This window comes from Equus quagga, chromosome 10 (assembly GCF_021613505.1).
Source record: "Equus quagga isolate Etosha38 chromosome 10, UCLA_HA_Equagga_1.0, whole genome shotgun sequence".
Classification (NCBI taxonomy): domain Eukaryota; kingdom Metazoa; phylum Chordata; class Mammalia; order Perissodactyla; family Equidae; genus Equus; species Equus quagga.
This window is the reverse complement of record NC_060276.1, coordinates 56399817-56422540: the sequence shown is the minus strand read 5'-3', so window position 1 is coordinate 56422540 and position 22724 is coordinate 56399817. Positions and strand designations below refer to the sequence as shown.

The 22724-nt window shown below is 35.0% G+C and overlaps 1 protein-coding gene and 1 non-coding gene across 6 annotated transcripts in view; one reads left to right on the top strand and one right to left on the bottom strand.

Moving 5' to 3' along the window:
• Positions 1-22724, top strand: part of DACH2 (dachshund family transcription factor 2) — a 470115-nt gene that overhangs the window by 318828 nt on the left and 128563 nt on the right. For all 5 annotated transcript variants that reach the window (XM_046672635.1, XM_046672634.1, XM_046672632.1 and 2 more), the window contains one exon: positions 7131-7262. In XM_046672635.1, the coding sequence (XP_046528591.1) occupies positions 7131-7262 (132 nt within the window). The remainder of the gene's footprint in view (positions 1-7130; positions 7263-22724) is intronic.
• On the bottom strand, positions 4-105 carry LOC124246220 (U6 spliceosomal RNA). The gene has a single exon (XR_006890428.1). It is a non-coding gene; the product is annotated as a U6 spliceosomal RNA (small nuclear RNA).

The following is a 22724-nucleotide window of genomic DNA, read 5'->3' as shown; positions in this document are numbered from 1 at the left end:
ACCAAAAATGTGGAGCCGTTCACAACTTGCATTTTATCCTTAGACAGGGGCCATGGTAATTTTCTCTGTATTGTTCTTATTTTAGCATATGTGCTACTGAAGCAAAGGCCCAAATATGTTTTTTAAGGTGTCCAGAATCTCTTTAAGAATAAGAATAGAAAAAGGTAAAGTAAGTTGACTAGTAGAATGGTATTCAAAGCCACTTTGTAATGTGAACTGTTAGCTTTTAAAATTTTCTTTGGCTTATTGAATTTGATAGGTGTCTAAGAGGCCATATTTCACAGACCAGCAGGTATCTTTTCTGGTGGGCTGGTCTCTTTGAAGCAATCTTACACTTGATGGGAGGGCTGGAGAAGGAGGTTGCTGCTACTTTTCTTAGATTCCTGCATTCCTGGCTAACTGGGCATTAGGACTCTTGTCCTAATCTCAGACATTTTGGGTGTTTTGTCATTTCTAATCTATAGCTAATGCACACTCTCTCCTAGACTTATAAGACACTTGCTGGGTGTGCTGCTGCTGGTCTAAAAATCATAGACCAATGGTAGATCAGGAGTTTAAGGCCTTAGAAATTATCTAGACACATCTAGTAACAGTCAATAAAAACATTCAAATAAGGTACCTAGGGAGGTGAATAACTTACCGGAAGGTGTATGTACTAATAGAAGAGTTCATATAGCTCAAATTTGCATAAATAAGAAATGGTCTGTTGAGAGGTACCAGCAAGATAATTAGTAATTCTCTTAGTGATTACGTTTAAAAAGCTGTAACATTTCCGATTTGAAATGATATCATCAAAGGCAAGTATAACTGATGATTACTCAATAAGAGAGTGGTTAACTTTGTGTAAACTGTGAGAATTCCTGATATCTCAATATATAGCTTAAATTCAAATACAGGAAAAAAAATAGTGCCCAAGTAGTTAAAGTTAAGCTTGCAACCAAGTTAAAAAAATGATTTAGAACAACATTTCTCAAACTGTGTTCCATGGAGTATTGGTGTCTTTAGAGCCATTAATAGGTATTCCGTGAAAGAAAGTTCCATTATCCAATATGTTTAGAAAATGTGGTGTGCTCTATGACTCTTTTGGAATATCATAATAAATATTAGCATACTATAGTTTTGAAAAGATCTACAGTAAAGAAACCTGGAGCCAAAGTACATGGGTTTAAACCGCAACTTCAAGGTTTACTAGCTATGTGACATTAGACAGGTTATTCAGTTTTTATGACTCAGTTTCTGTATCTAGAAAACGGAAATGGTAATGGTACGTCTGTCTTAAAGTTTTTGTGCATATTAAATAAGTATATATGTAAAGAACTTAAAACAGTGTGTGGGATATGATAAGTGCTATATAAGATTTGTCGTTTTCAACCGAGTGTTGCCTAAATTGGCCATGGAATTCCCTTACCCTTCTCCCCTACACTATTTTTTTTTCAACAAACTCTTTTAATATTTTGTGGAACAAGTAGTCAAATGGAACATAATTTGGAAAATGTTGATATAAGACAAGTTCAATATGGAGTTTCTTGCTTTTAATCATTTAACACTAGATGTAATAGGAGCATTTGAAGAGATTATTAGAGTTTCAAACTTTTGAATGCCTATTATGCATTTTCAGAAGAGTCTCCGGGAAAATAAGCAGTTGCTTGGCAACCTGGAATTTTGTTAGGCGCTTTCGCGATAGGACAGCAGTTTGCTCAAAGCAGCAGCCAACCTTCTCCTGGGTTCCTGGTTTAGTTGTTGCACTCTTTTCTATGCTGTGCTGCTGGCCTTGCCAACCCTTACTAATTGTTGTTTTCCTATCTCTGGCTCCATTCAAGGCTTTATTGTACATCTTCCAATCTGTTGTTTTTGTAGGTCAAATTGAACTTCAGCAAAGATTGAGTGTATCCTCTTTTCATATCTACCTTTAATTCAACAAAGCGTGCAAAATATCCATGCCAATATAGTGGATTTCTTGGCGCCCACATCATTTGATGGCTTTGTTGATGTCTAGTCAAGTGCAGCTGCTGTCTACTGTTTTCAGAACTTTTCATAGCTGTGTTTCGTCAACCTCTCCCTCAGAACCATGGAGCTGAGCTGAGTAATTTTTAATTTTGTATCTACCCATGAGTGGTGATTCCTAAGAGTCACTGTAATATTTGCTCTTCATTTGGGTGGCAGTAACTTCTTGCACCTAGCTTTTCTGTTCTTTCATTCTTCTATTCTTATATCTTTATGGCTTTCCCCTTAATTGCATCCTGAATCTTTTAGGGTCCAAGTATTTTTCTGAATAACAGAGTTTACAGCATAAGCATCTCGTGAAAATGAACCTGAATACCACCTCTGTTTGGAAAAATTTACAATTTTTCAGTTGATTTATAGGGAATTTCAAAACTGTTTCCACTAGATTCAATGTGGTATATCGCATTAACATTTCATACCACCAGATGTTTCATTATTCATGTTTTAGTACATCATACTTGACCCAAAGTAGCTTTGAATGCAAATAACAAACAAGCCAACACACAGTACTTGACTGCTAGAGTGAAATAATGTGGCAGATCTAAACTGCTTTCCATTTTTGGAGGGATATTATTAATGCAACTCTTTGTTAATTTAATTACGTTATTTTAAAAATATAAAATCATATTGCAGTGAACTGACTCACCATTTCATTTAATTAATTGTAAACCTCAAGATTTGATTACTCATAGCTCTCCTTTCGTTAATTTACTTGTTCACAGTTTGGCAGAAAAGCTTTCAAATTAATAAGAAAGGATGGGCAGTATAACCAATTAGCAAACTATAAAATTGCCTTAATTTTTGTTCAGATCACTGTCGAGAACCCAAATTCGCTACTTTTGTTTTTTTAATTGTAAATTTTACTTCAAACTACAGATTCTTCCACTGCATTTCTAGTTTGAGGACTATAAAGTCGTAGGTCTAATGCTTGTTTACTAATGAGAAAGGAGTGCAAGAAAAATCTTGCTATAGACCATGCATGGATAATACAAAATCACAGAGTTTCCGAAAACTGTATAAGACAAAGTAAATCTAGTCAGAATTATTACTTCATAAAGGAGTGTAATGACCATTTCGTTCATTTCCTTCATTTTACACATGCATAAACTGAAGCCTTGGGAAGTTAGATGACACAGTTTCTCCCTTGTTCTGGTCAGTGACCTATAATGCATCTCTGCAGGCCCATTTTAGAGAGTTTTCTTTTTTAAGATTGGCACCTGAGCTAACATCTGTTGCCAGTCTTCCTTTTTGTTTTTTCTTCTTCTCCCCAAAGCCCCCCAGTACATAGTTGTATATTCTAGCTGTAGGTCCTTCAGGTTGTGCTGTGTGGGGTGCTGCCTCAGCTTGGCCCGATGTGTGGTACTATGTCCATGCCCAGGATCTGAATCAGCAAAACCCAAGGCCACCAAAGCAGACCACGTGAACTTAACCACTCAGCCACGGGGCTGACCCTATTTGAGAAAGTTTTAAAAGAAATTAAAATCAAGATTAAGAAGGTGGGAAATAGTGGACAGAGCACTAGCAGTAAAAGTCAGGAGACACGCGTTCTCATCCTAGCCCTACCATAACTAGCTGTGTTATATTAAGTCCTTCACTTTTCTTCTCTGGGACTCAGTTTTCCATTTCTAAAATGGAGGAGTTGGTTTAGATATTCATTAAAGTTCTTATAACTCAAGAATTTTTCTCACCACTCTAATAAGCTTGTATACTGTCAATCCAAAAAGTAAAATTGGCCAATTGTTTTACCTGAAAAATGAATTTCTTCGGGAACAACCAAAAGAATTGCAATTCGGGATATACAGACTATGGTGGACCATAGGCACATCTGGAGAACAAAGGCGGGGAGCTTGCTTTTATAGGGAAAAAAGGGGAGTTGGGAGGGGCTGTAATAAACAAAAAAGTCCATTGGAGGAAAATGGGAGTCCACCAAGTAGAGGATTTCCATTGGTTGGGGTGCTACACTCTTTCCTTGACTGAGCTGTTGCCAGATGGAGAGAGGAATCTTCCTTCCTCCTGCTGAGTAGTAAAGTAGTAAACACCTTCTATCAGAGATGTAAGGGTAGGTCTTTTCCTGCTTGGAGTAACTGACGACCATAGGGTATGCTGATCACAGGGCATGAGAGCTCCCCCTTCAGGCCTTCCCGACTGCAATTTAGTTGAGGTTTCTTCATCAATTTCACAAGACTTACTAACAATAATAGTCTATCACACACATATACACACATAAAATTATGATAAGTTGGGAATTTTCATATTGTTATGTTGACTTTTAGATTAAGAAGTGAGTGTAAATTGCCATAAGGGCTGTACATTATGAGTTGGTCAATATTATAGCGACTAGACATTGAGCCAATCATAAAATTAGGTGAACAAGAATGGAAGGTGCTGATTTCAATCAGTTAAATATATGTAATTTGAACATAACGTAAAAGTTACCATTTTCAGATTCAGTGACAGAAAAACACAACTTTTGTGTTTCTAGATGTTCATGTAGTTACTTTTCTATAATTGTAGCACTTTCAGTTTTAAAGGCATCTTTTCATTCTCATTAAACTTACCATTTTCTACTTGTCTGTTGCAAACTGAAATTTTGGTTTTCCCAAGTAAAAATTAACTAGCAGCTTCTAAATCAGCTTGCTCTTTTTGTGTGCTATTCCAGGGCTGTATTTTGAGAACCTGGAGCCAGAGGATGATTTGCTGTTTTAAATCCATCAGTGTTACACTGAGCAGCATCCTAAAGTTAAGAATTTAACTGAACAGTTGAATAAAAGGATAAATTTCTAATTAACAGTCAAATAAACCACAACATTTTTTCCACTGCTTTCCATTTGCTTGATTGTGGTTTTACTGAAGATATAGATATTTAAGTGCTGTACTAAAGACTGAACAAATAGGATTTAATGTTTCATGAGTTTAAAGTCACTGCAATATAGACCACAAGTTGATATAAAATATATGAATTAGTGTCTAGGCCTCTTAACTTTGAATCAAATGTAAGGAGATACAGGAGAACAACTAACAATATGAGACTGTAAGTGATAAGGGGATCACATCGTTTTAGAGATTTTCATTAACTCACGTTTGAACTACTTCAGTACTTTAACAAATACATCTAGTCTCATTGGGAAACTTGGGTTTTGTTCCATATCTTCCCCCAAATAACTGACCTATGACAGGTCACTGTGAAACTGTTTCTTCATCTTCAAAGTGAAGAGATTGAACTGAATGGCTCCTAAATATCTTAGTAGTGCTATTATACTGTGATTCTTTACTACCTTAATATTACTTTCCGTATTTGCTCACTGACTTTTTCTTCAGTGATGTCAGACAGATAGCATTTACTTGAAAGAATGCATGGATATTGAAATTTTCCATCTTTTCTGCGAATTAAAAATATGATGGGACTCATTTGTTAATTCTCTCAGTATCATTGTATGAGACACACATTTTGCATGGAATTTCTTGTCTATAAGATATTTTGCTGATTTTTATTTTTCACAGAGTAAGAATCCATATATTGTTCACAAAAATCCACAATTTACACTATCAATGATGAAACAATGAGTAATTCAACAATTATCATAGTCAGGATCCAATTCTTAATTGCTAGTCAGAGGAGCTGATATAAATTCTGGAAATTTTCCTGATATACTTTTGGTTATGAGGCACTCAGCCCTGGCTGTCCTAAGTGGGGTCTGTTTGTTTAAATCCTTGCCATCATATTTTCTGCCCAGCATTACCCTTGGATGCTGAATAGGTCATTTGGAGGATTGGAATTCAATAAAGCTAAATATGGAAAGAAAATCTCTGGAAGGATCTAGAAAATGTAGAAATGTGTATCATCAATCCAGAGACTAAAGCCATTTTCTTTCAGGTCCTTTCTTTGCCATGATTCATGGACAAGCTAGTGTAGTGAAAAGTTTGCCTCATTTTGAGCTTTCTATGCATTGTAAAGAACACAGAGTGACAAACTAGAACATTAGTGATTCTTCCAAACATACACAGTTAGATGTTCTAGGCTGTACTTCCTTCCCCTTACACCTTCGATAAGGGCTCACCTCACCCCTTAGAATCAGATTCTTCTAATAACAGCAGTTATGTTTTCTTTTTGCAACAACCAATATAGGCCTTCTTTTCCTTGATTTGCATTTTCATGGGAGAATGGATTTCACTGAATTCTAAAATACTGTTTTAAATCTGCCAGATGTTTTTTTCATTTTGGCGTGTGGCACCAGTGCACTAATAGATGGTTAGGGATTTTGACACCATCTAAAAATAATTAAGTTGAATTTACTGGACTTTTTGGGGGGCGTTGTTGGAGTATGGATTGTTCTATTTTTAGTACTGTTTCCTTGTATTTTTCATGATACTGCCTGATATAGACTTCCTAGAAGAAAGAATTTCAAACTTAAGCACTCACTTTTTTGGGGTAGCGGGGTTTATTCCTACTTCTTTGCACCATTATATGAAGTTAAAAAAATAGCCTTATAGTAATACACAATAATGTAATTATGCTACAGGGGCTGGCACACTTTCCCAGGTGGCCTGCCATGCTTTCGTTTATTTGATCCCTCACTGTACAAGGATGGTAAAAGGAGAAGGTAAAAGGTAAAAGGAGAATGGTAAAAGGGTAGAAAGACTACCTGAAGTCTTTTTCCCCCTCACCTAAGGTGACTCTCATAGGGAAGATAGTCCATCATCTAGCAGAAGTGCCAACAAGAATATTAACTAGAAAGTGTTTCCTTCTCGCATTTCAGAGTGCTTCCTCCAACACTGTTGTTTTTGGTGGTATTTAGTACATGGAGAGTTCTGTCTAAAACAACTGTCAGCAGCTCATAACAGACAGCAGAACACATTAGTAAAAGTTTTGGAATTTCTCAAACAATTTTCACATTACTGTTTCTCTCTGTCTTGAATTGGAGATCAGACTCACATTCAATGCTTTTTTTAGATTTTCAAACTGTCCGTTTTAAGATGGAGTAATTACAGGAGTTGAAAATTACTTTGTTAAAGAATATTATTCACAAATTGGACTTGGGTTTACTTTTGGCTTGTGCTGTGTAGCGTAGGCCTGGTATGAAATGTATCCAGCTTTCAATTACATTAAGAAATGATTCTGGTTTTAGGTATAACAGCTGCAGCAATGGCTGAGGCGATGAAGCTGCAGAAGATGAAGCTTATGGCTATGAACACTCTTCAGGGAAATGGAAGCCAAAATGGGACCGAATCAGAGCCTGATGATCTTAATTCTAATACAGGTGAGTGTCTTCAGGAATCCAAGGCAGGTGACTCTTATTGATTTATTCCAGGATGAGAGAGGGGAGGGATGAGGGGGGAGGAGGGGATAATATGTATACTTTGATTATAAGAAATTACCACAGAAAAATGCTTAACCCTCCCTCTAACTTGTACATTGAAACTAGAAAACCATTACAGGTCAGAATCCAATTTCAGGAAGCATTGAGTTATCTCCATTGTCTTGTTGCAGTGGGATTAAATTCTAATTTGTAGAGTGCTAGCTATTGCACCTTCTGCCTGGTAAAGGCTGCCTTCTTCAGTTTCACCACAGGCTTCTTACTCCATCTTTCTCTAAGTAATTTAACACTGAAAGGCGGTTATGAGAATCCTCCTTGGCTGGGCTGTAGTCTCTCCAGCTGGAGTACCACCTCCTTAGCTAAGTGAAGGTGCTGGCAGACTCAAGGCGTTATCAGCAGGGGTTAAAGAAAAGAGGAAGAACAAGGAGCAAACAAAGAAAAAAAGATGGAAGAAGAGAAGAGAAAAGAAAGATGCCTGTAGAGTAGAATGTCCCCTGGCTTCTGACTACTTGTTTTTTCTCCTTTACCCTGTGATGATTGTACCTTGGCTTTGATCATAATATCACCCCTCACATGTCTTTTGGAAGTACGCGGGATTTTAACTATTAACATACATGAATGGATAAATAAATAATCAAATAAATAAATATGGCTTAATTTTAGTGGTGAATAATAAGGGACAACCAAAGATGGTCTTAGAAACCATAAGTTTCAAATCTACCTCTGCAGTTAAGTTTAATATAATGTGACAAGCAGATTGGTAGAAGCCTTATCTCTCTTCTTCGACACTGCTAGTTCAAGCATAGTGGGGCCTTCTTTTGGAGGGAAAAGTAAAGGAGAATTAAAGAGGGAAATTATTGAATCAAATCAGTATGAAAAACTAGTCTGAATTTAATACAGTGGAGCTCTCTTCATCTAAAATTGAAAAGTTCATGATGAATTATAGAGTGAGAATTGGTCTTCAACCAGTACTCACAGTAAGCAATCAATGAAAAAATGCAGACTTTTACTAGATTCATGGTAACTGGAAGCAACACAATGGCAAAACTAAAATTAACACTAAGCCAAAGCATAATAATAACAGTAAGAAGTTACCAGTTACCATTTACCAAGTAGCCCCTGTGGTTTTTTTCCTTTAGTTCCAAACATTTTCTTCTTGAGCTATAAATGACATATAACATTGTGTAAGATTAATGTATCCAACGTGTTGATTTGATACACTTATATATTGCAATATGATTACCACTGTAGTGTTAGCTAATACCTTCATTATGTCACAAAACTATCATTTCTTTTTTGTGGTGAGAACATTTAAGATCTATTCTCTTAGCAACTTTTAAGTATACAATATGGTATTATTAACTCTAATCAAAATGCTGTGCATTAGATCCCCAGAACTTACTCATCTTCTATCTCCCATGTTAACTCATTTAACTCTTACCAAATTCCTAGAAAAAAAGGCATTTTCAATATGCCCATTTTGCAGATCAGGAAACAGGCATAGAGTGGTTCAGCTTTTTCCATAGTTGTAAAGCTAGTAAGTGGCAGAGCTGTTTCAATCCCATGTCTGGTTAAGTCCAAACTGTTTCTCTTTCTACGGTTTTCCTCCTCTTCAATGCTGTTTTGTAACATGTTATGCTAAGGTGACAGCTTGCTTCCTGAGACAAGTTTTTTCATCTGAATTCTCTTAGGCAGTTAAGGGGCAGGTAAGAAGAAAACCTGTCTGAGTCTTTTGTTTCTTAAAAATGATCAGCCTAAAATAATCCTCATGTTAAAGAAACACATTTGGGAGAGGCAAATTTTGTTTCCCTTCAGTACACTCCATGGAGTTTGCACAATGACAAAATTTCCTAGCAATGCATTTCTCAGAATGTATCCCTATGTTTAAACAACCCATGATTGCACATGAACAAAATGAGAGGTTCAACAAAAAGAAATCATGAAAAAGAACCAAGCAGAAATTCTGGAGCTGAAGAATACAATGAAAGAAGGGAAAAATACAGTAGATAGTTTCAATAGCAGTCTCAATCAATCAGAAGGAAGAATCTGTGAACTTGAAGTAGGTCACTGGAAATATTCCAGTCAGAGAAGAAACAGGAAAAAGAGTTTTGAAAGAACATCTACAGGATTTATGGGATACCAACAAAAAAGAACCAATATACGCATTATGGGAGCCCAAGACAGAGAAAAAAGAGAGAAAAGAAAAGAAAACATATTTAAAGAAATAATGGCTGAAACTTTCCAAAATCTAGGGAGGAAAATTGACATTGAAATTAATGAAGTTCAAAAATATGCAAATAGGATAAATCCAAAGAACACTATACTGAGACAGATTATAATCAAATTGTCAAAAGTCAAGGACAGAGAATTTTGAAAGCAGCAAGGGGAAAGTGATTTGTTACATATAAAGAAACCACCATAAGACTGTAAGCAGATTTCTTAGCAGAAACTTTGAAGGCCAGGAGAGAGGTGGATGATATATTTGAAGTACTGAAAGAAAAAAACCTGCCAGCCAAGAATACTATAACTGGCAAAATTATCTTTCAAAAATGAAGGAGAGATAAAGTCTTTCCCAGAAAAACAAAGAATGAGGGAGTTCATCACCATTAAAACTTTCTTACAAGAAATGTTAAGGGAGTTCTTAAAATTGAAATGAAAACATGCTAAATAGCAGTATAAGATGATATGAATGCAAAAATCTCACTGGTAAAAGTAAATATATAGACAAATGCAGGTTAATGTAACACTATAATGGTGGTGCATCAATTACTTTTAACCCTAATATAAAGTTTAAAATAGAAAAATTTGTTAATGGATACACAACATAAAAAGAAGCGAACTCTACTACAAGAACACAAAGTGTGTGTGGGAGAGTAGAACTGTAGAGTTTTTGTATGCAATGAAAGTTAAGTTGTTATTGACTTAAAATAAATGTTATAAGTACATATTTTGTACAAGCCTCAAGTTAAACAGAAAGTAAAAACCTGTAATAGATACACAAAGAGAAAAGAATGAAAGCAAATGATTACTAAAATAAATCAACAGATAACAAAGAAAGCAAGAGAAGAAGAGAGGGACAAAGCAACTTTAAAACAGAAAACAAAAAAAAGTGCAATAGTAAGTACTTAACTCTCAATAATTACTTTAAATGTAAATGAATTATACTCACCAATTAAAAGGCACTGAGTGGCTGTCTGGAAAAGGTAAGATCCTGTGATATGCTGTCTATAAGTGACTCAATTTAGAGTTAAAGACCCACATAGGTTGAAAGTAAAGGATAGAAAAAGATACACCATACAAATGGTAACCAGAAGAAATCAAGAGTGGCTATAATTGTATCAGCCAAAAAATACTTGAGTCTTAAACTGTAGAAACAAAAAGGTCATTTTATATTGATAAATAGGTCAATTCAATAGAAAGATATAACATTTATAAATATATGTGTACCCAACATGAGAGCACCTAAATATATAAAAGAAATATTGAAAGATTGGAGGCAGAAATTGACAGCAATACAATAAGAGTAGGGGAATTCAATACCCCACTTACAATAATGGATAGAACATCCAGACAGAAAATCAATAAAGAAAAAGCAGACTTGAACAACACAATATACCAAATGGACATAACAGACCTGTACAGCACTTTCTACCCAACAGCAGAATACACATCTTTTCAAGCACATACAGAACATTCTCCTGGATAGATCCCATGTTACATCACTGGATAGATCCCATGTTACATCACAAAACAAGTCTTTACAAAATTATAAAGATTGAAATCATAGCAAGTACCCTTTTTGACCACAATGTAATGAAACTGGAAATCAATAACAGCAAGAAAATGGGAAAATTTATGAATACATGGAAAATAAACAATAATCCCTTGAACAACTATTGAGTCAAAGAGGAAATCAAGAGGGAGTTTAAAAAGTATCTCTAGACAAATGAAAATGAAAACAAAACCTACCAAGACTATGGGAGGCAGCAAAAGTATTATTAAGAGGGAAGTTTATAGTGATAAGTGCCTATGTTAGAAAAGAAGAAAAATCTCAAATAAACAATCTAATTTTACACTTCAAGGAACTAGAAGAAAGAAGAACAAACTAAGCCCAGAGTTGGCAGAAGGAAGGAAATAATAAAGATTATAGCAGAAACAAATCAAATGGAGAATTAAAAAATAGAAAAAATCAATAAAACTGAGTTGATTTTTCAAAAAGACAAACGAAATCAACAAATCCTTAACTAGACTAAGGAAAAAGAGAGACGACTCAAATACATATAATCAGAAATGAAACAGAAAGCATTACAATGATGCCTCCGAAATATAAAGGTTCACAAAGGACTATTAGGCACAATTATACACCAACAAACTGGATAACCTAAAAAAATAGATGAATTCCTAGAAATATACAACTACCAAAACTGAATCAAGAGGAAATAGAAAGCATGAATAGATTAATTTCTACTAAGGAAATTGAATCAGTAATCACAAACTCCCCAACATATGTGACATTCTAGAACAGGTCAAACTAATCTATGGTGGATAAAAGAGCAGTGCTTGCCTCTGGAGGTAGGTTGGAGGAGGGAATTGACTGGCATGAGGGAAATTTCTGGGCTAATAGAAATGTTCTGTGTCTTGATAGAGGTTTGGGTTACACAGGTATGTGCATTGTCCAATCTCATTGAATAAGATTCATTGAGTGATAAGATTTGTGCATTTCATGGTATGTAACTATTAAGGGACAAAAAAGCATTAAAAAATTATAAAGCCGTTAAAAAAAAAAAAAAAAACTTCCCAACAACAAAGAGCCCAGCTCCAGATGATTTATCTGGTGAATTCTACCAAACATGCAAAGAAGAATTAACTCTAATCCTTCTCAAACTCTTCCAAAAATTGAAGAGGAGGGAACACTTCCAAACTCATTTTACAAGTCCAGCATTACAGTGATAAAAATGCCAGACAAGGATACTACCAGAAAAAATAAAAGGCCAATATCCCTGATGAATATAGATACATGAATTCTCAATAAAATACTATCAAACAAAATTTAACAGTACATTGAATGGGTCATAGATGACCAAGAGGTATTTATCCCTGGGATGCAAGGTTGTTTTAACATATGCAAATAAATCAATGTGTTATAAAAAATTAACAAAATGAGAGAAAAAAATCACATGATTATCTTAATAGATACAGCAAAAGCATTTGACAAAGTTCAACATCCATTTATGATTAAAACTCTCAATAAAATATATATAGAAGAAACTTAACTCACAACATAAAGGCCATAAATGAAAAGCCCAATAAAAAAATAGACAAATAGAATAGAAAGACAAATACTGCATGATCTCACTCATATGTAGATCCTAAAATAGTCTCACTCATGGAAGCAGAGAGTAGAATGGTGGTTACCAGGGCCTAGGGAGTGGGGGAAATGAGGAGATGTTAGTCAAAGTGTACAAAGTTTGAGTTACGCAAGATGAATAAGTTTTGGAGATCTAATATTCAACAATGTGACTATAGTTAACAATACTGTATTTCTATACTTGAAGTGATGAATATCTTAATTCACTTAACTAAAGTGATTATTTCACACTGTATACATATATCAAATCATCAAGTGTATACCTTAAATATATAAAATTTCTGTCAGTTATACTTCAGTACCTGTGGAAAAAATTGGAGAAGTGAAATCTCTGCTCACTGGAAAATAATAAGCTACAGTTTCACAAGTGATCATTTGCAAATGGAAATCCATATCAAGAATTTTAGACCTGAAAATTTTCGATAATCCAGGGATTAGTATATCTTTGATGTCCTTTTGGTATCCTATCTCAGGATTTAAACTTGTTATGTTCTTTAACTTGTTTGAGATCAAAGACTGGGCTTGATTTCTCTTTTGTTTGATTTCCATGGTTATAACCTTTGATTTACTTTAGTTCCTTCCATGAAGGGAAAGGAACAGGTAGATGTTGACAAGGGAGATATCAGTTAACAGCATTTAGGATCTGATTACTGTTTATGGGCATGGTCTTCCAGAATGTTTTTGGTTCAAGTAGAAATGGGAAATCAGACATTCAAACAAAAGAAAAGCTAGATATCGGAGAATCACTAACGCTCTATTTATAAGATAGGTACGAGATTCAATCAGGCAAAGGAGAATCAGTCAAGGCAGTAATAATATTCAATCAAGTCGGTTGTGAGGTATCATATGAGAAAAACATATTGAATGTTTTATATAGTTTGTGTGGTTACCTAGAGGCTGAGCATTAGATTATGATGTAATGTGGTTATTTCAGCTTTGGTTACACAGAATTCCAGTAGTATAGTTGAAGTGACTAGCAAATATTAGATGTCCCATTAAGGTCCAGTATGTGAATGAAATAAGCCTTGTGGCTAGTGACTATTAATAAGCCACATCAGAGATGAGAGTAATTCTTGAATATGATTCTTAACTAAATTCAGTTTTCATCCACAATGGGCAATATTCCAGCAATAAAAAAGGCAATATGTTGACACTATGAAAAGACAAAATCATTGGTTTTCAAATGCGTATGATCTAGGAGAAGAAAATAAAAAATGATTCAATATATAAATGACTATACTCTGAGATGGACTGTGATAAAAGCAATGAGAGGAACAGAGTACTGTAAGAATATAGAGAAAGAGGAAATTTCTTCTGAATAAGAATCAAGAAGGAATTTAAGTGTAGGATGTGACATTTGAACTGGTCTTTGAAGGATGTGAAAGTGAAAATGATAAAATGGATGGCCTTGAATGATGTTAGGGAGACTGTACAGTTGATTCCCCAGGGCAGTAGTTTTCAAATAGCTGTTCTCAGAGCTCTCAGCCTGTCTCTAGGAGTTAAGTAATAGTTGAGGATTTGGCTTGAGGAAATATTATGTTTGATAACTAGAAAATTTTGATTAATTGCATTCTTAGGTTAATTATTAAGCACTTGTTTACAATCTTATTGACAATTATTTCTAAAATTACATTTTAGAGATCTAAGTGACTTGAAATAATTAAGTACAACCCCTTCATACTACAGATGATATGCGGAGGGTAAGAAATTGACTTATTTGTGGTCACAAAGCTAAGTAACGAAAGAGGTGGCACTGGTCTTTCTGCTACAACATTATGCCTCCCATGTTTGAATTGATTTTCCAGTATGGTCTAAGGTATATAATGGAATTTCTTTCCTTAATATTAAGTCTCAATCAATAAGCCTGGAGATGGAGATGCAGCTGATAAAGGAGATTGTCCTTAATTTAGACTGACCAAAGTTCTATTTACAAGATAGATACTGGACCTCAGGTCAGACTTGACCTGACCTTAGGATCTACTGTGGGCTTTACTATTTCGACTATATCTCTGATAGGTTTTCTTTCATGATGTTATCTTTCTCCTAAATCAAGTGTGGCATAGAAAAGAAATTTTTGGAGTTCTGAAACTGGGTCCAATTAATTGAGCCTTAAAAATATGCTAAACTCACAAATATTCCAAATGATGAAAAATTTTAGAACTTTCCATCATTTTTTAAGTATAAGCTCAATGACAGATCTCAGCTCTCAAATCAATCTGAGTGAATGTTTCTTATTTTTCACTCATGGGCAGCATTTATTTTTATAAGGTAAAATTGTAAATAGAAATGAATAATCTTTCTTCATCCCATTTATCTGTGGTCATGTGAATGTTTCTCTTCAGAGAAAGATTTTTGGCTCTTATAAGCCATTTTCACAATCATCTGTATAGCCAGGAAACTCAAAAGAAGGAGACTTTTTTCAATTTCAGAAGGAGCATGCTCTATTTTAAATGCTATATTGTGGTAGGATTGCTATTCAATTTTATCATTGTTATTAGTTGCTAAATCCCCAAGAGGCAAAGTATGGCAGCTGTAAAAATATATTAAATGTTCAATTAAAAGTCTGTGTTGAGGTTAATATATTTACCTAACTTGTCGTTTAAAAAAGATTCACATTTTATTTTCTCTGCACTTTTCTCATAACTTCTTATCCCAACCCCTATTACCCACTTGATTCTTGGCATTTCATTGTGGAAGTCCTGGTTTTTCATTTGTGATAGGTTTTGGCAAAATATGGAGTGAAACATCATCTTCTCCATAACTTAAACTCAACAGGAAAATGTACAGACATGTAACGTTTTCGTAGAGAGTATGAGATCAGCCATTGCACATTTTGTTCTTCAAAAAACCAATCAGGATAGCCAAAGAGCACATGTTCCATGACTTAAAGTAATTTTCAAATCTATTGACATATCCTGAAACAAGCAGGACAGGAAGCCTGAATTTAGTTGAGATGTTTGAATGTAAGCGAATAGGAATTTTCCTTCCCTGAATTCTTATATCTCCTCCTGTTTAAAATTGATATTTTTGGATGATTCTATGAGAGTAGAGGCAGGAAAGGAAGAAAATAAAATTAAGAACATTAGACTTGAAAAGGAAAAGCAAACATAGAAGTTGGGAGATTCTTAGGCAAGAACAGCATTTTCTCTTTTGAAGACAGACCTATAGTTTCTTTGATTCGAGGTTTTGTTTAATAGCTCCTTTAATGGCTGCACCATGACTCTGCATCAAGATTTCAGCATGAATAACAACCTGTTCGTGTTTCATTTAGCTCCAAATGAGAAATTCTGTCTTTTATTGTTTTAGGAAATTAGTCTGTGTACTATTGCTCCTGGAGCTTTATAATTAATCACTAAAGGTTATGGCTGTGGAGAGTTTGTGGGAAATAGACGCCTGAACGATTATAATTGTAGCTGTCAAATCAGAAATATAGTTATACAGCAGCAGGTCTTTTTTTTTTTTTAACTACAACAAAGACTTCAAGGGTCGCCCATTTACTTGTAGAAACAAATGGAGTATGTTTCAACTGCATTGCTTATTTCAGGGAGAACTGAGCACAATGACTTCCTCTGGAGAATCCAAGATGATAACCATGTAAATCTTTATCCTCTGAGTCCCTGCTTGTTCTGACTTTTGTGTTTAGCTTCTGAGCAGATGTTGAGTATTTTACCTTTTAGAAAATATAGTTTATAGTGGAAAGAACTAAAGTATATATGGTTGATTAACTTACAAAATTCAATTGGAAAATCCCAAGGTTACCTTTTTTCTTTATGTTATCCAAACACCTCGTTAGATACGGAACAAGATGTTTCCAGAGAATCAAGTGAGGCATGCTTGTTTTTATTAGATCCTGGTACCAAGAACTGTTTCAGACAGCTTTTCCCATAGCATTGTAAACTTTTATCACTCTGTCCATCTTTCTTCTGTGCCTACGGCCCCTTAAAAAGGAACGTAAGTCAGGAGAACCCATTGTATTTTTAAAGACTCTTCTGAAAACTTATTCCAGGAATAAGCAACTCTCACTAATGGGGGATTATTTATTTTGTCTACTCTAGCTTACTCATGTAGAGGATTAAGAACTTCTTGTTTTATCAGTGTTATTAAGGCAGTTTGTGTAAAAACACCTCCACGTTAAGCTTAAGCATTATCTTTTCTTCACAATAAATAATCTGAAATGATGTGATCTTTCTTTATTGATCTTATTTGCCAACCTATAATCATTCTGTGTCTTGCTTGTTAATACTCCAGCTTCCTCCTGCCCCTAACTAGACCATCGTTAGACCAAGGGGCGGAACTCCACTTCTGAGGAAGGAGCTAACCAGTGTTGGATCTACTGTCTTGGTTCCTATGTGTTATGCTCCTTTAGCATTTCTGTGTTTTTGTACATTAATTCTAAATACCTAGTTCTGCTACAGTTTTCTACTGTGATTTTGAACAAGTCCTCTCCTCTCTTTGTGCCTTAGTTACAATAAAGGTGTTTGAGATAATCATTATTGCCTTTGAATTCTAATCTTCATTTCTATGGTTCTTGAAGATCATCTTTCTGTCCCCATCATCCGTTTGTATTGTTTTCACCTAATGAGTACTCTCCTGAATCTGGTGCTCTGACATTCCATACCACCTATTTCTTATTGAGCCTTCCATTTAGTGATGTCACTTCAGGTTCTGAACCCATCATCAGAAGGTTTAGGCTAGCGTCACCTGATCAAAATTTACCTATGTCCATGTTCAGGGCACTGATATAAATGTTTACCTGCCATTGGGATCTCAGAGATATTTTGTATTGTCGCCCCAAACTGACGTTGATCCATGGCTGACCACTTTGAGTGCCCCTCTCCTGCCTCCTGGGAACTCTCTCCAGGTGTGTGACCTGCTTGGATTTTCACAGTTTATTGATGAGCCAATTGTTCACACTGGTCTCAAAAACCTTGATGAAGTCAAAATAAATTACATCTATTGCTTCCCCTCTATTTCTTAGGCTGTCATTCTGTCACAGAAGGAGATTAGATTCGTCTGACAAGACTTGATCTTTAGGAAGCCATGCTGGGTGTTACCCAGCATACTGTCCTCTTCAAGGTATTTGCAAATTGATTTGCAGTATCTTCTAGGAAACACATGTTTTCCTTACAGATGAAATGCAAGCAGGTGAAAAATAATAGAAAAGGAAAATATAAGCAATGGTTGTTAAACTGGATCAAGAAAAATAGAATTTTAGTTCCCGTCTCTAAAATCTTTGGAGACATTATTGCAAATGAGTTGTCATATATGTGTTATCTGGGAGACTATGTTCGTAAATGGGGTTTACAATAAACTACTGGTCTATTTTATCATTTTAAAATAGGTCATTTGTGAATTTATTGGAATTTGACAAAAAATTCAACTTGCTTATTACAGTGCAGATTTCAAAAGCTGATTTACAGCATTTATCTATCTCTTGAGTATATGTGTATCTAAAAATTAAAATAATAGTCATTATGCATTGTCATGTGTGTTTCTAGTTTCATTATAAAGGGAAGTTTAATATGCATAAAGTTTTATGTGGAGTTGGGCTCATTAAATATTCTTCCATATTTAATAAATGTTCACATTTAGTAAACGTATTAGTGTAGAGGACTTGGAAATAGTCACTATTTTTTCTAAACTCTAATTCTCTATGGTTCCATGACACTTGGTTATCATCAATACTGCAGTATGAATATGACCAGTGTATGCAGTGAACCTATTGCATGCCCTAAACCCAAGTTCAATAAATACTTGTGTCTTTATTGGAAAGTTTAAAGGTTTTCTAGCATCCAAAGTGAATTTTTTTGTCTTTGTTTTCGTCTTGCAAAAGCAGCTTTTATTATACAGAAAAAATTTTGAAAGCAAATGTTCAGAAAGTTTCTTATTTTGTCACTCAAATTAACATTAGTTTATCAAGTGCAAATACTTTTTTCTGCACTTTGGAACTAGAAAACTTATCTAACCTTTTTTTAATTGAGATATAATTGACATATAGCACTATATTAGTTTGATACTAATATAGATGTATGGATACAGATGTACAACATAAAGATTCAACATTTGCATATATTACACAATGATCACCACAATAAATCTGATCACCATACATATCTGTAATATCTGTCACCACACATACTTATAAAAAATTTTTTTCTTGTGATGAGAACTTTTAAGATTTATTCTCTCAGAAAATTCCAGATATGCAATACAGAGTTATGAACTATAGTCACCATGCTGTACACTACATCCCCATGACTTATTTATTTTATAACTGAAAGTTTGTGCCTTTTGACCCCCTTCCCCTGTTTTGCCCATCTCCCACTCCTTGCCTCTGGCAACCACCAATCTGTTCTCTGTATCTGTGAGCTCAGCTTTTTGTTTGTCTGTTTGTTTTATATTCTGCATATATGTGAGATCGTACAGTATTTGTCTTTCACCATCTAACTTATTTCACTTAACATAATGCCCTCAAGGTCCATCCAGGTTGATGCAAAATGAATTTTTTATTAAAGTATAATTCACATACCACACAATTTGCCCTTTTAAAGTATACAATTCGGTGGTTTTAGTATACTCACAGATTTGTGCAACTATCATCGTTACCTAATTTCAGAAATTTTTAATCATCTTCAAAAAAATTCTCATATCCATTAAGAGTCACTCCCCATTTCCCCCAAACCCCCAGCCCCTGGGAATCACTAATCTACCCATGCGTTGTACTGTCTCTATGGATTTGCCTATTTTAGACACTTCATATAAATAGAATCTTACAATATGTGACCTCTTAGATCGGACTTCTTTAACTTGACATAATGTTTTCAAGGTTCATCCATGTTGTAGCATTTATCAGTATTTCATTCCGTTTAATGCCTGAATAATATTCCATCATGTGAATATACTACATTTTGTTTCACCATTCATCTGTTGATAGACGTTTGGGTTGTTTCCACTTTTTGCCCATTATAAATAATGTTGCTATCAATGTTCATGTGCAAGTTTTTAGTGAACATATGTTTTCATTTCTCTTGGGTATATACCTAGAAATGGAATTGCTTGGTCAAATGGTAACTCTGTGTTTAACATTTTTTTTTGTTTTTTTTTTATTCTTTTATTTTTTAATTTATTATTTTATTTATTTATTTTTAATTTTTATTTTTTTCGAATGTACATCATATTTCGAATTCTGTATGCATTACATCATGTTCACCACCCGAACACTAATTATAGTGCATCCCCTCACATGTGACCCTAATCACCCCTTTTGCCCTCCCCCCTCCCCGCTTCCCCAATGGTAACCACCAGTCCAATCTCCAATGCTCTGTGTTTTTTGTTTTTTGTCATTTTTATCTTCTACTTATGAGTGAGAAACATTTTGAAGAAAAGCCAAACTGTTTTCCGAAGTGGCTACAACATTTTACATTCTCAAAGTTAAATTTGCAGGTTATATATGCACAAATTGGTTTCAAAACTTAGATTTTAATTTGTCCTGCATTTCCTAGGTACTCTGCACTCTATGGTCTTTGTTGTGCAAATTTTGTGACATTCCAACGTTGTAATTCCCCTTTTTAGAGGCAAGCTGATCCTGCTGAGTAGCAGAAACTCCAGTGCCCCCAAGAATGTTAAGAAGAGCAAAGGTTGTGGCTTTAAAGAGAATTTAAGAAGTGAAATCTGATAGTTTGGTTGATGTAGGGAGAGAGGAATTGACCTCTGACTTTTCTAAAGCTTAGAGTATATCAGTATACAACAGGGAAATAAATAGTACCACAAAGGGATCATCATAACAGTATCGTCATCAAAACCAATACAAACCTCCTAAAATTAGCCTGGCATTCTAACCCTCGGTACAGGTCATGGGTGGAGGTAAGATTGTTCAGAGGGAAAAATGTTAGCCAAAGAAGGGTGGGAAGAGTCCTACCAGCAGGGATAAAGGCATGCCTTTTTGGCTCCAGGGGTGGGGGGAGGGTGGTGCAAGACTCTCCTGCAAAAATAGAACAAATACAAGTACAAGACAAGAAGAAACCCTGAATTGGGTGTTTGTCACTGGCTGAAATATCTTAAGATACATTGTTCATGGATTCAGTTATGTCCTCTTAGGGCTTTTCCTTTCTCTCTCTGCTTATTATGGAGAGTTAGACCTTAATCTTAAACCTTCAAGCAGTTAAATAGGAGCCATTTCAACGAAATTATTAGACCAAAAATTACACACACACGTATTTATATTTACGTATTACACACATACATATATTCTTTATCTGTATATAAACACATATATCATGTTAATGATAAAAGGATAATGCTTACACATAAGATAAGTAGTTATTTATCAAAATACTCTCAATATATTTCTTCTTAAATTTTCTTAATAAGTAATTAAGCAGTAAAATATGAAGCGAAGGGGAAAAAAACCTGAGTACACACAGTGAAAATCAGTAGCTCTCTGGGAATAAAAGAAGAATACAGTTGGAGAAATTTTCTAGAAATCTCAATTAAGGCCACTGAGTCTCAAGGTAGAAACTCAACATGGAAACTTAATGTAGGCACTCACTGTAGGAAATATTGATTTCACTCATGTGTGAGAGTTTTGGTTTCTGACTTACTGAGAGAAGTTGATTGGGCATGGATTCCCAAAGAGCTTGTTTCCTTTAGCAAAGTTACATTCAATTAATCAAGTAATATAAGACACTTGATCAGAGCTGGCCTTATCTGTAAGTAAGATGACTTCGTGGACTCTGGGAAATCACGGTATTTCTGCCATTGCTAACTCTCCTAGTACATGTCTGATGCAAAGTATGAAGTTCATTTCAAAGCTCCTCAGTATATTAAAATTTTCACACTTATTAGTTGTTTACATCATAGTGTGAATGAAAGTGTGAGAGTTGGTGCTGATGAGAGGAGGGACTTCCCTGGGCAAAGCCTAAGGGATAGAGATTGTGTACAACCGGGAAAAAAGAGAACTGAAGGTTAGGAGCCCAAACACTTACTCTGCCTGTTTCACATTTTACCTTGTTCTTTTCTGAACCCACAACATTTCCTAAGGAAAGGTATTTCTAAGTTTTATTGAAGATGCCTAAGTTCCTTTCTCGCCACGAAAATGAAAGTCACTTCACAGGTATTATTCCCCACGTGCAAATTGAGTCCATGTCTACTTTACCTAATGCATTCTCAGATCATGTTTCTTTTTCTTTATGAATCAAGCCTCACTAACTGGGTCATGAATGGTTACAAGTGCCTCGTCTAGGTGATCATTATAAGATCCCAAAATTTATCTTAAATGGCTTGCAGAAATGTGCAGAGAAACCTCTAGAAACCCCCAGGACTTATTTGCATCTAAATCATTTTTTAACCAGGAGGCAAAAGTTCTTTTCTCCAGATGCTCAAGGCTTGCATTTTATGGGACAGTAGCTTCTATAAAAAATATATATCTCATTGTAAAAATAGAGCACAAATGCTCTTCCCTTCAAACTTTCTGGCTTTTAGACTGCTTCATCTTGCTGGGATATAATCAATGGAACATCAATGCATTGTACTCAAGATCATACCTGCTCCCATAAAGCACTGAGAGAGGAACAAAGCATTTGTTTTCCTTGTGTAGACTCTGAAGTTAACATGCATGATTTAATAAATGTGTTTTTCCAAAAGAGATATCAAGCAGTATTAAATACTGCAGTGGTATTTCCTTAGGAAGTTCAAATATTTCGAGTATAGACCTTTTTTGGGGAGCGAGGGAGGAGTGGTGATGTTTGAGGAATCAAGAGAATGGAGAAAAGTGTCCTGTTATAAAGTTCTATTGTTGTTGTGCCTTTTTTCCGACTGTACCTGCCATGGAGTTTTCTCATAAATGCAAACATCCTTCACAATCTGTTTAAAAAACCACAAATACATCACTCAGAGGAATATTTAAAGAACCATCAGGAGGGGAAAAACTCATTGGTTTAATGGAATGCTGTCAAGTCAAATCAGCATCACGAATGACACTGGAGCAGAATTGATACTTTTGCACTGACATGTTAAAAGAAAAGCCCATGCATTATTTA